At 36.3% G+C, this 13,547-nt stretch overlaps 1 protein-coding gene and 2 pseudogenes across 4 annotated transcripts in view; 1 reads left to right on the top strand and 2 right to left on the bottom strand.

The window, feature by feature from the left end:
- Window positions 1–13,547, top strand: part of RAB3GAP1 (RAB3 GTPase activating protein catalytic subunit 1) — a 96,149-nt gene that overhangs the window by 64,166 nt on the left and 18,436 nt on the right. For all 4 annotated transcript variants that reach the window (XM_061135408.1, XM_061135409.1, XM_061135410.1 and 1 more), the window contains 4 exons: window positions 16–105; window positions 1,116–1,288; window positions 2,634–2,688; window positions 3,537–3,908. In XM_061135408.1, the coding sequence (XP_060991391.1) occupies window positions 16–105; window positions 1,116–1,288; window positions 2,634–2,688; window positions 3,537–3,908 (690 nt within the window). The remainder of the gene's footprint in view (window positions 1–15; window positions 106–1,115; window positions 1,289–2,633; window positions 2,689–3,536; window positions 3,909–13,547) is intronic.
- Window positions 8,154–8,600, bottom strand: LOC133050882 (small ubiquitin-related modifier 1-like; annotated as a pseudogene).
- LOC133050881 (ATP synthase subunit d, mitochondrial-like) lies at window positions 8,565–9,775 on the bottom strand (annotated as a pseudogene).

Raw genomic sequence — 13,547 nt, 5'->3', positions numbered from 1 at the left:
TTTCTTTCCCATAAGTTCTTATTCCCTGATGCTGCTTCTGAGAAACCATTAGATGGGACTTCTTCAACAGACAACAGTAATCCTCCACTAGAGAGTGAAGAATATGTAAGTTAATTAATGTTAAATATTTAAAATGCATTGAGTTTCTAGGGATTTTGCTATATTTCTAGCAACAGTCATGAAATTTACTTCACAACAGTGACTACTGAAAACAGTTTTATATGTCTATACCTGTCATTTAAGCTCTTCCTCAGTTTAATAAAGACTTGGATGAGGAAAACATGATAATTTTCTAGCATTCACTATAAAACTTTCTCTGTTGTGAAATAAGGATCTTTTTATTGTAAAAATCACCTTAGGAAAACTTGAGTGAAGATCATGGCCTCCATTCAGTGACCTACTATAAAACATTAACATAGATACATATTTTGGGTAAAAGAAGTTTTCTGGAAATAATGAAAAAATATACTGTGTATGGTTAATAGGGTATCCTTCAATTTAAACTTTTCATAAGTCATCAAATTTATGTTTTGCAATGGATTCTTCTTTGTATTTCAAAACTAGACAGAGAGTAGAAAATTCTTTAATGAAGTAATGTGTAAAATGAAGTAAAATGTTTATGTTTTCCTTTTTGAAGTCTTTGATAAATTGAGAAATAAGTTTAAATGACTGATGTAGAGATATATCAAATTGTTAACAATACTGTTAGGAAGTGATTTCATGAAGTGAGAAGGAAAAGCAGGGCTTTACATTTTTCATTTATACACCTCTGATTTTATGTTTTTGATTTTGGCAGATGTGTATTCATTTGTAATTATAAGATCTTTATAACACATGAAATTTAGAGTATATCTTAAAGATTTCACAAAAGAAACTGAAAGCTGTACCTTTAGCCTCACTAAAATATAGTGTCATTTTTTGATCCTTGTAGAGATCTTGAAAACATGGAGCTGCCTAAGAACAATATAGGCAATAATGTTTTAGACATTTGATAAAAGCCTGGCTGTTAGGATAGATTAATTTCAGGTATTAAAATCTCTGCCTACACAGTTTCTGATTATACATGTAAATGTATTGTTAACAAGTTTTTTTTGTTTCTATTTTGTTAAATTTAGAATCTCTACAATCAGTTCAAATCTGCACCGTCTGATAGTTTAACATACAAGTTGGCTTTGTGTCTTTGTATGATCAATTTCTACCATGGAGGACTGAAAGGAGTGGCACATCTCTGGCAGGAATTTGTTCTTGAAATGCGTTTCAGATGGGAAAACAACTTTCTGATTCCAGGGTAATAATTTCAATTCCTGATTGTAGAGATAGGATTTTTATTTGTTCACAAAATTTGACTTCTGACTCATTAATTCTCCTCTTGTAGGAAATCTGCCCCAAGAAAATGCTAAGAATCTTAGGATATGATTTCTGTTCATTGGTATTCACTGCAGCAAATTTATAATAGGAAGAAAAAGTTACTCTAAGTATCAGACATTAAGTTAGTTCAGTCGCTCAGTTGTCTCTGACTCTTAGTGACCCCCATGAACTGCAGCATGCCAGACTTCCCTGTCCATCACCAACTCCCGGAGCCTACTCAAACTCATGTCCATCGGGTCAGTGATGCCATCTGACTGTCTCATCCTCTGTCGTCCTCTTCTCCTCCCGCCTTAGATCTTTCCCAGCATCAGGGTCTTTTCCAATAAAGAGTGTTTAAATAAATCATGTATTTCTATACTGGAAAGTTTTTTTCCAAGAATCCCTCTTAACATAGAAGATGATCATAATATTTGTAGTAAAGTAGACTGTAGTGTTATGTATACAGTGCTTTCAACTATGCTGATAGAGAATATTAGAAAATAGAATATATATAGAAATATGTATAGAAAAATAATTGGAAAGAAATATAACCAAATGTTAACAGTGGTTTAGTTGGAGGGAAAACATCTTTAGAGTTCAGAAGTTTGGGTATTAAATGTTACCTATAATTTTTTTTATATAGCTCATGTTGACATTTCACTTAAAGAGTTTAGCATATATGTTGAAACTGTGTAGGTTACTGTTCATTTGCCCATCCTACTCAAACTAAGGGAGGAAAATCATGATATTGGTAATACAAAATGGTAACTGATCCAAAAATGTTTACTCCTAAGTCATTTGCCAGCCTCTACTTAGCTGGATTCTCTCTTGGCTAATTACTGGGAACTACCTCATTTAGATTAGAGGAAATCCAGGCTCCCTTCAGCAAAAGAGAGGTGGAGATCAGTGGTTTTTATATTGAGAATCTACCGTAATGATTGAGAACTGAATAAATAGTCTAAGTTCTTTTGTAGTGTTTGAAAGACTGCATGCTAGCTACTTCCTAGGGTGGATTTCAAGGCTTTAAATTTTTAGTTTCTGTTAGCTTGAGAGCTATCACTACTTTTGTCTGTTGTGTTTTGTCTGTTGTACTTGCTATTGGTAAATTATGGACTAGGAGAATAAAACACATTTTGATCTTTTTATTTGCTCCATCTAAGTTGCCTAATCTGTAGAAGTCTAGTTTTGCTTTCTTATCTATGTGGCTTAAATATATGGTGGTATAAAAATATGCATATCTGAAGCAATTCTACTGATAAGCTTTTTTCTAATACTTTATTTGATAGATTAGCAAGTGGACCCCCAGATCTAAGATGCTGTTTACTGCATCAGAAGCTACAGGTAAAAATTTCCCAGTGGCAGTATATAATTTGTGACAGTGGTTAGGTCAAGTTATTCTGACATTAAATGTAATAATAGATTATAGGCTGTTTTCATTGTGCTGCTGTAGGTTACGTAAGTCACTGTCTTTCACACCAAGGTCCAGGGAAAGGGTGGAGACTGAAAATAAAATATTCAGGCAGTGGGTATATTTTTACTGTAACTGTCACTGGCGGAACAGCAATTTCCTCAGTCCTTGTCCTTGGAAAGGAAAAAATTCATTCGAGAGATATAAAGCAGTTTTAAGCAGCAGGAGTTTTATTAAGCAAAGAGAAAATAAGCTCCCATGAAAGGATGAGAATGGGCTGTCTAGAAACCAGAAACTGCCCTCAAGTGGGGGTCGGGTTGGTTTTTCAGAGTGGTGGAAATTCTCTTCCTGTGTCTTGTGTTGTTTGACAAGTTGATTGACGCTTTAGCTTATATAACCTGTATCCTTGTGCACAGGTGCTTACCCATGAGCACCCACGCAAAGCCCACAGAGTCTGGAGGGCAAAAACTGCAATGCTGCTTTGTTACAAACACAGTGTAATGAGCCCTGGGTTACTTTGAGTCACCTTTCAGGTCTTGGTGCACCTGTGCCAACCTGTGCTGGCAGTTTTTGTCTAGCTTGCTCCTAATAAGGCTGGAAACTTAGGGATCCTGGAACCACAAAAGCAAGGATCTCTGGGTATATTCTGATCACCAGTGTCCAGGGAGGGGAAGGAAGGATAACTCTGTCCAGGATATGGCTGGGACCCATGCATGTCTGACTAACAATTCACATATAATAATAACTATAATAATAATAATTTTGTTTCTCTTTTCTTAAGATGTTAAATTGTTGTATTGAAAGAAAGAAGGCACGTGATGAGGGGAGAAAGACAAGTCCTTCAGATAATGTGACTAGTACATATTCAGGGGATGCTGGAAAATCTGGAGATCAGCTGGGGCCAGATAATCTGAGAGAGACAGATAAGGACAAAGGAGAGGTGGGAAAATCATGGGATTCTTGGAGTGACAGCGAGGAAGAGTTTTTTGAATGCCTAAGTGATACTGAAGAACTTAAGGGAAATGGACAAGAGAGTGGCAAAAAAGGAGGACCTAAGGAGATGGCAAGTTTAAAGCCAGAAGGACGACTCCATCAGCATGGGAAACTCACACTGCTACATAATGGAGAACCTCTCTACATTCCAGTGACCCAGGTGGGACAGGGACTGGTTCTTTAACTTGTATTTTTGTTGTTGTTATTGTTGTTTATATAACTTTATCTTAGTAGGAGATGATTGCTTTGGATAAAGGCACTTTTTTAAACAGTCTGTGTCTAAAGATCTATAGATTTGAAATCTAAATAAACTATTGGGATTTTTAGGTCTATTATTTGTGCTACTGAGAAATGTTTTGAAGTTTCAGTAGATAGTACTTCATCATGTATATGGTGACCTGTTATTTCTTCAGGTGTTTAAAAAAACAAAATCCAAAAATATTGGTGGGAAGAACAAAAGTAAAAATGCTTGATTTATGTAATTAGTTCTTATCTGTTCAATATGTAGTTTGAACACATTTTATACCATTAGGAAGTGGAATAGCAGCAGCTCAAGACCTAAGGAAGAGCAATGGTTTTTGGGTTTTTTGGGGTTTTTTTTGCATAGGTAATAAGTGAATATATTTTATTGTGAAAATCTCAGTCTAGAAAAAGTGAAAGTTACCACCCATTAATTCCAGTTCTTATCTGTAGAAATAACCGTTATTATTGGTTTGGGTTATAGTTTTTTATACCTATTTCTATGGATTGATGTATATACATGTATGCATATGGTACATAGTTTTGTGGATTTTTAAAAATCTGTGTATTGATATGTAGCTTTTTAACCTAAAAGCTTGAAGAGCTCTTCGTGTCATTACATATAGATCTACTTCATCTCTTTAATTGCTGTACATGGAAGAGCCATAGTTTATTTTAACTCTTCCTATCTTAATGCATAATATGTTATTTGAAGCTTATTGCTATTATCCTGCTGCAGTATAAATTCTTGTTTTTCAATATTATCTGTTTCACATATGAATGTTTCTCCAAGGGAGAAATGGAATTTCTAGATAAATATATAAGATATAAAATTCCTCTTCAAAAGGGCTGTACCTATTTTATACCCCATCATTGATGAGTATAGGAATAAGGGAATACTGCTATCTCCCCAACTTTCTTTTCACACTTCCTTCCTTCCTTCCATAAATATGTGTTGAGTACCTAGTATATGCCAGCCACTGTCTTGGGACTATAGGATTTTAGTAGCAAAATTATATAGTACATTTCTTGAGCTTGTGTTACTTGTATTCATATTTTATTTAATTTTTAATAAAAATCTGACATTATGAGTCATAAAAGATTTTGCCAATATGATGGGCAGAAGTGGTATCTCAATGTCCTAGATTGTATTTCCCTGATTTTTGGTGAACCTTAGTGTCTTTTTAATATGTTTACAGCTATCCTTTCCTATAAGTTGCATTCCATTTTTCTTTTAGGTTGATGTTCTATTCTTATTGATTTATATGAGTCCTTTGTATTTTAAATATAAATCATCTATTATATACATTGTATATGTTTTCTCCTAGTTATTTTAAAAACTTGTCTATTTACTTACCTATTGAGTTATAAATTATAACTAAAGTGCACAAAATTCAAGTGCATAGTTTGAATTTTTTCATATTTGGAGACCCATTAAACTACCACTCATATCAAGATACAGAAAATTCTCATCACCCTAGAATAGCAATGATCAATAGAACTTTCTTTGAAGATGAACATGAGTATTTTGTGCTCTCCAGTACTATAGCCATTATCTATATGTAGCTATTGAATACTTGAAATGTGGCTAGTGCAACTGAGAAACTGAATTTTTTATTTAATTTAATTTCCTAAAATTTTAATAGCCAGATGTACTGAATGCCATAGCCTAGTATTGCCCTCCAGGTTAACTGTTTTTCTAACTTTTATCAGCATAGGTTAGTTTTATCAGTTTTTGAATATCATCAATGAAATCATACTTTGCTTGCTCTTTGTGTATAAATGGAATTGTGTACACTTGTGTTGTGCATTTTTAACTACCGTCTATGCGATTCATCTACATCATTACATGAATCAATATTTGTGCATATTTTATTACTTTTATAGTATTCTATGAACATGCCACTCAATTCTTAGAGTATATTACATTCACCTGTTGGCTTCCCTGGTGGTTTAGTCGATAAAAGAGTCTGCCTGCAATGGGGGTTACCTGGGTTTGATTCCTGGGTTGGGAAGAACCCCTGGAGAAGGAAATGACAACCCACTCCAGAATTCTTGCTTGGAGAATTCCATGGACAGAGGAGTCCATGGGGTCACAAAGAGTCGGACACGACTCAGTGACTAGCTTTCACTATTTTCATTCACCTGTTGATGGAATTTGAGTTGTTTATAGCTAGAGTCATTCTAAATAAATGAACACTCTTATAAGTTGAATATTTCTTTTGGCTATATTCTTAAGAGTAGAATTGTTGGGTCATGTGGTAGTAATATGTTTGAACTTTAGTAGATACGGATAAACAGTCTCCCAGAGTGGTTGAATTAATTTATATTCCCTCCAACAATACAAAAATAACTGTGGCTTATGCCACATAATCACTTATAATTGGTTTGTCAGGGGTCCCAGCACCACTCCCAGATTTGATGATTTGCTGGGAGGACTTATAGGACTCAGCTTATAATCATGCTCACAGCTGTAACTTAATACAGCAAAGGGAGGCCAAAAAAAATCAGGAAAAGGAAATGGCACATGGGACAAATTTCAGAGGGTATCAAGCACAAGCTTCCAAGAGTCTCCTTGCAGTATAGTCAAACAAGATGCACTTAACTCCAGCAATTGGTTGTGACCACATGTAAATGATGTCTACTAGGGAAACTTGTCAGGGGCTCAGTGGCCAGGGTTTTTATTGGGGCTGGTAACAATGGCACCTTCTCTAGCATGTGCCAAAATTCCAGATTCCCAAAAGGAAAAGTAGATGTTTAGCATAAACTATATTGTGTGCACAAAATTTAGGCATGTTGTTGTTGTTTAGTCTCTAAATCATGTCTGACTGTTTAGTGACCCCATGGATTGTGGCCCACCAGACTCCTCTCTCCATGTGATATCTCAGACAAGAATACTGGAATGAGTTGCCATTTCTTTCTCCAGGGGATCTTCCCAACCCAGGGATCAAACTGAGGTCTCCTGTGTCTTCTGCATTGCAGGAGGATTCTTTACCATGGAGCCACCAGGCATAATGAACTGTTTTTATCAGTTCTGAATATGGTGGGACTCTGCCAAAATCCGTGTTCCCAGAATCCAACCAAGCCAGCCAACTTTGCAAACAGGCCTTTCTGAGGAGAGTAATCTAAGGCCTGCTATGTTAACTCTTCTCTGCACACATTTTTTTTTTTAAGGTGTTTTGTGATGCTTTAATGAAAGGAGATATATGCAATACATTTTTTCATTATTAAACAACTGTATGGAATTCACTAAAGAAATACCTCAACCACAAACATATAGCAAGGATAAAATAAAAGGAAATAAGTTATGGCACATAATTAATAAACAAAAGAAGATCTATTATTAATATTAGACATAGTATTTTAACACAAAGCAATATTTTAGATTGTTTACTACATATAAACAGAATAATACACAAATCACAGTTTAATAGATATGCAAGAAGAAATAATAAAACCAAAATCATAGCATGTGATTATAATATCCCCTTCTTATTTTTATTTTTTTAAACTTTTAATTGAAGGGTAATTTTTTTACTATGTTGTTGTTTTTATTTTTTTATGGTTTTTACAAATATTTTGTTTGTTTAAATGAAACTGGTACAGACACTGTCCATTTAAAACCCATATCCCAGGCCAAAAAGTACAAATAAAGTCAAAAAGAGCAGTGTTCTGTTGTATACAGTTCTGCTTGAATAACTTTAACTGCTGATGAAAACTAGATCTTTTCTGGGATCTTCTGACAAGATTTTTCTTTCATCCTAAAATGCTTTCTCTTCAGTGAAGCCATCTTTGGAGTTAGTCATTATTCTTTGTCATTTTGACTCCAACTGGATATTCCTCTTCTTTTGGCCCAGACCCTCAGATTTTAAAAGTAGCTTCAAGTTAAGGAAAGGTCATTTTCCAAAGTTCTATTTTCCGAAAAACTTCCATCTCCCACTGAAATTCATAGTCAGGAGTGAAGCAATCACAAGTTAGAACTTCAGGGCCGATTGGGAATTCATTAGGAACACTTGCGTTAGTCAATCTTATTTATCACAAGCCTGCAAATGCACAGTCCTGGAAAAGGCGGGATCTCTATGCACACCTGTAATTTTTAAAAAGGAGAGAGTGATATGAAGGGGGCCAAGGTTTGATCACCAAAAATCAGCACAATGAAAAGAAACAATAATGAATAATAGACACTAAAATTCAAATTACCAGATGTTTTAAAGAGATAGGGTGCCAGTTTTCAATTCTGTTTTGAACACCACATTACAAAAGAACTATTTTTAAAAAAAGGATTAAGGGGAAAGAAAAAAAGAAGAATATCTAAACCGTTGAATGACCCCCTGTTTGTTCCTGATAAACTTCAATTACATCATCTTCCTCCATTCCCAGTTCTTTTGGAGTGTGATTATCAGCAATTCTCTGACCTTCAAAGAGAAACCTGAGTGAATTCATGGAACTCCCTGTCTTTGACAGTATGATTCTTTGAGTTTCTTGAGATGTGTTGTCATTTTCACTTTGAAGTGAATCTCACTGCTATCCTGTCCAATGACTCTGGGTTTAATATATTCTCCTTTCTTCTTATCCCACAAGTCCTTGAAGGTTTTGCTTTCTAGTCAGACATGGTGACGGTGGCTTCCCCCGGGGTCTCCGCACACCAGTAGCCTTGGGTAGGTAGAACCTCGCTCCGGGGTTTACAAATCCATCTCTGTACCCGACAGCACAACACTACGGCTGGAGGGACTTCTTCTACGCCTTCCCTATGTTATTATTTTTAATGTACACAGTTTATAATTCAAGGGCCAGAGCTTTCTCCCAGACTCAAGTTTATAAATTCTCAATTGACTTGTGAGGCCAGTAGGAGTACTTCTTCTTGTCTAATTTCGTTTCTGGAGAAACTTCATTCAAGTCCTCAGTGGTCATCTGATCAAATGGAATTATGTTCCTCATCTTTTTCAACTCTTTCTCGTATTCCTGAATCCTGGTCTTTGGGAGAGACAAAAACTCAGCACAGCATTTCACATCTTTTCTTCAGCCTCCACCTGGGCAGTATATTTATCCTCTGGTATAGGAACCTTTGGGTTTCCTTGGTTTCTCAGCTGGTAAAGAATCTGCCTGCAATGCAAGAGACCCTGGTTCAATTCCTGGGTCAGGAAGATCCCCTGGAGAAGGGATCAGCTACCCACTCCAGTATTCTTGGGCTTCCCTTGTGGCTCAGTGGGTAAAGAGTCCACCTGCAATTCTGGAGACCTGAGTTCGATCCCTGGGTTGGGACGCTCCCCTGGAGGAGGGCATGGCGTCTCCAGTATTCTTGCCTGGAGAATCCCCATGGACAGAGGAGTTTGGCAGGCTACAATCCATGGGGTTGCAAAGAGCTGGACTGAGCAACTAAGCACAGTGGAGGAAGCTTTAGGGCATTAAACTTCTCAAAGTCATCACCAAGCTGGCTTTGGCCACGTTTGCCTTGTAGTAAGCCCAGTCAATGGCAGGTGACTTCTCAGGCAGAGTAGCCAGCCTGGAAGTGAGGGTCTTATTCCAGGACTTCAAGGAGTTAGCCACGGCCTTCTGGTTTTGGGGGATGATCTCCCCGAAAGCTATATAGTCAGTGGCTTTTAGAGCAAGTTTCCATCCAGCCATCTTAAGAACCTTCACCAATCCCAGGTGGCTCACTAATTGGAGGATAATTGCTTCACAATATTGTGTTAGTTTCTGCCATATATCAGCATGAATCAGCCATAGGTATACATAGTTCTACTCCTTCTCTGTACTCTTCATAATTTCAGTCATTTTAATTTTTGCCTTTCTGGTGGTGGTTTGGTACTATCTCATGTTTTCATTTCTCTGATGAATAATAATACTGAATATATTTTCATATATTTATTGCCCACTTGGATATTTTCCTGGTGAAGTGCCTGTTCAAGACCTTTACCTACTTTTCAAAAGTTAGTTGTCTTTTTTCTCATTGATTTATAGGAATTCCTCACATATTTTCAGTATGAGTCCTTAGTTATATGTGTATATATGTGTGTGTGTGTGTGTATGTAACAATTTCTCCTAGTCTGTGCATTGCTTATTCACTTTCTTAATGATGCTTTTTGTTGAACAGACATTCTTAATTTTAATAAAGTCTGATCTACCAATATTTTTCTAATGTAGATACTGCTTTTGTGTCCCATTAAGACCAACCTAGACAGCATATTAAAAAGCAGAGACATTACTTTGCTAACAAAGGTCCATCTAGTCAAGGCTATTGTTTTTCCAGTGGTCATGTATGGATGTGAGAGTTGGACAGTAAAGAAAGCTGAGCACAGAAGAATTGATGCTTTTGAACTATGGTGTTGGAGAAGACTCTTGAGAGTCCCTTGGACTGTGAGGAGATCCAACCAGTCCATCCTAAAGGAGATCAGTCCTGGGTGTTCATTGGAAGGACTGATGTTGAAGCTGAAACTCCCAATACTTTGGCCACCTGATGCAAAGAGCTGACTCATTTGAAAAGACCCTGATGCTGGGAAAGATTGAGGGCAGGAGGACAAGGGGACAATAGAGGATAAGATGGTTGGATGGCATCACCAACTCAATGGACATAGGTCTGGGTGGACTCTGGGAGTTGGTGATGGACAGGGAGGCCTGGCGTGCTGCAGTTCATGGGGTCACAAAGAGTCGGACATGACTGAGCAACTGAACTGAAGAAATTAACTACCCTGAGGTCCTGGAGATATTCTCTTGTGTTTTCTTCTGGAAGGTTTATGGTTTTGCCCTACGTATTTATGTTTGTGATCCATCTTAGATTGACTGTGCTTGGTGTGAGGAAGAGGTTAAGATTGTCTTTTTTTGTAAGGATATACAGTTGTTTTCCATCACCATTATTCAAAAAAGACCTACCTTTTTCCATGGAGTGGCAGTGATGTTTTTGTTGTAAATCATGTGACTGTATGTGTGTTGGTTTATTTCTGGAATGTTCCGTTAGTCCCTTTGTTTATCCTTGTGTCAGTAATGTACTGTTCTTATTACTATAGCTTTAAAAAATCTGTCTTGTAGTATGATTTTTCTGACTTTGTTCTTCAAGATTATCTTGGCTATTGTTTTCATTTTTATGTAAATTTGGGGAACTGTCAGTTTCCACATACAAAATTATCCTGCTGAGATTTTAATTTATTTATCAAATTAGATTTAGCATTGCATTGAATTGGAGAGAATTGACATCTTAACAATATTGAGTCTCATAACCATGAAATGTCTTTCATTTTATTTATTGTTTCTTTTTCCCTCATCAGTGTTTTTTAGTTTTTATTTAAAAAAGATTTATTTGACTGTGTCAGGTCTTTGTTGTAGTACGCAGATCTTCATGGCTTCATGCAGGATCTTTCATTGTGTCACATGGGCTCTCTAGTTGCAGCCTGTGGGCTCTTTGGTAGTAGCATGCAGACTCCAGTGTATGGGCTCAATAGTTGTCTGACAGACTGAGTTGCTCCGCAGCATGTGGGATCTTAGTTCCCTGACCAGGGATCAAACCTGTGTCCCCTGTGTTGCCAGGCAGATTCTTAACCACTGAAGACACTAGGGAAGTCCCTGCTTTTTAGTTTTTAATATTGAGGCTTTTGTATATCTTTTATTAGATTTATGTCACAGTGTTTGTGATTTCTCAAATAATGTAAATGATGTTTTTAAATTTAATTTAAAAATTTTTCCCTGATATATAGCAATAGTTGATTGCTGTATATTGCCTTTGAATCTAGCAATCTTATTACATTCACTTATTTCTAGTAGTTTGTAGATTATTTAGAGTTTTCTATATACAGTCATGTTGTCTGTTAATACAGACAATGTGAATTATGGTTTTCTGACCTGTACACTTTTTGATTCTCTTTCATGTCGTATTGCACTGGCTAGGACCTCAGGTACAGTGTTGAATAATGGAGATCCTCCTCTTAATTTCAGAATGAAATCATGTGATAATCTTTGAGTGTATGTGATATATGTATCATTTATTTTATGAAGGAGATTTCTATTCCTAGTTTCTGAGAGTTTATATCATAAACAGGTGTTGTATTTTATCAAATGTTATATGATATTGAAATAATCATAAAATCATTGAGTTTTAAATGAAATAGTATATGATAAGTGAATGATACCATGTTTAATTCAAAATAACCACTCAATTTTTAGCTATTATTTTCTGAGAACTTTTTCTTCTATAAGACATAAGAGACTAGTATTGCTTCCCAGGATGCAAGGGTTTACTTAAAAGTTTTTGTGACTAGTTTTCGTATTCTGAAATGGGTTGATCACTTGTAGTAATTGTGCAGTGGGATATTGGGATGTTTGTTTGATAATTTGGAACATGGATTCTGTTAACTTTATTTCCTTGCTCATATTGTTTCCTTGTGAGCTGGCTGTTAGTTACATTAATTTTGTTTGTTTGACAGGCCTAATCTTTTTGCTTCTTTATATGTTTTAAAAGTAAATTATGTTTTAGATATTTCATCACTAATATTTAGTATTAATAAATGGAAAAAAAACTAAAAAAAAACATTTAGTATTAGGACAGAAATATTCTAATACTGTAAACCAAGTACTTAACTTTTTTAATTTTGTTAGGGTGCATGCATTTGGCATTGAGGTCTTATGGCAGAGACTGAGGTTTTGGAGTCTAGCAGAACTAGATTTATAGCCTGGCACCACCAATTATTATTACTAGAATTGCTAGTACAAGCTATATTCTTTTCTGAGCCTTGTTTATCTCTTAAAAAATACATTAGTTTTCATTTTCTAGCATTTTATATAAATTTTATATAATTGCAGTAACTTTTTTGTGTGGGGGAAGTCTTTGAGCATAATTATTTTGAGATTCATTTATGTTGTGGAGAATCTTTTGAAGCAGGAGTTCTTAGGCAGTAGATTAGAACCAAACTAATAGCTCTCAAAGTCAGCATCAGATAGATATCTTAGATTCTCTTTAGTTTGCCACTTTGATGACATTGGGCAAGACACTGTCTCCACTCTGTTTCACTACATGTTAAATGCCCAGTTCACTTCTCAGTGATGAGATCATGTACATGAGAAAGCTTTGGGTACATCCAGATGTGGTACATGTAAGAATTATAGTCCTGGGCTTCCCTGGTGGTTAAGAATCCACCTTGCAATGCAAGGGACACCAGATTGGTGCCTGGTCTGGTTAGGATCCCACATGCCATGTGGCAACAAAGCCCATGTGGCCACAAGTATTGAGCCCTGGTTCTAGAGCTGCAAGCTGCAGCTACTGAAACCCATGTGCCTAGGGCCTATGCTGTGCAACAAGAGAGGCCCCTGCAATGAGAAGCCAGGGCACCACAACTAAGAGTAACTACCGCTCACTGTAACTGGAGAAAGCCCACGCGCAGCATCGAAGACCCAGCACATCCAGAAAAAAATAAGTCTTAAAAAAAAAAAAGGATGAAGTATAATCTTTGTGCTACTTGCCACTTGTATTCCTCTTGATCATGTTTTTCACTTACATTTCGTCTGAGTTCCCAGGTGGGAGGGGTAGTCGGTGCCTCTTTCAGTCTCTTCCTTTCCTTCGGGAGGAGGCGAA

This window comes from Dama dama, chromosome 33, assembly GCF_033118175.1.
Source record: "Dama dama isolate Ldn47 chromosome 33, ASM3311817v1, whole genome shotgun sequence".
Classification (NCBI taxonomy): domain Eukaryota; kingdom Metazoa; phylum Chordata; class Mammalia; order Artiodactyla; family Cervidae; genus Dama; species Dama dama.
Note: the sequence above shows the minus strand (reverse complement) of the source record. Positions and strands in the feature narration are given on the sequence as shown.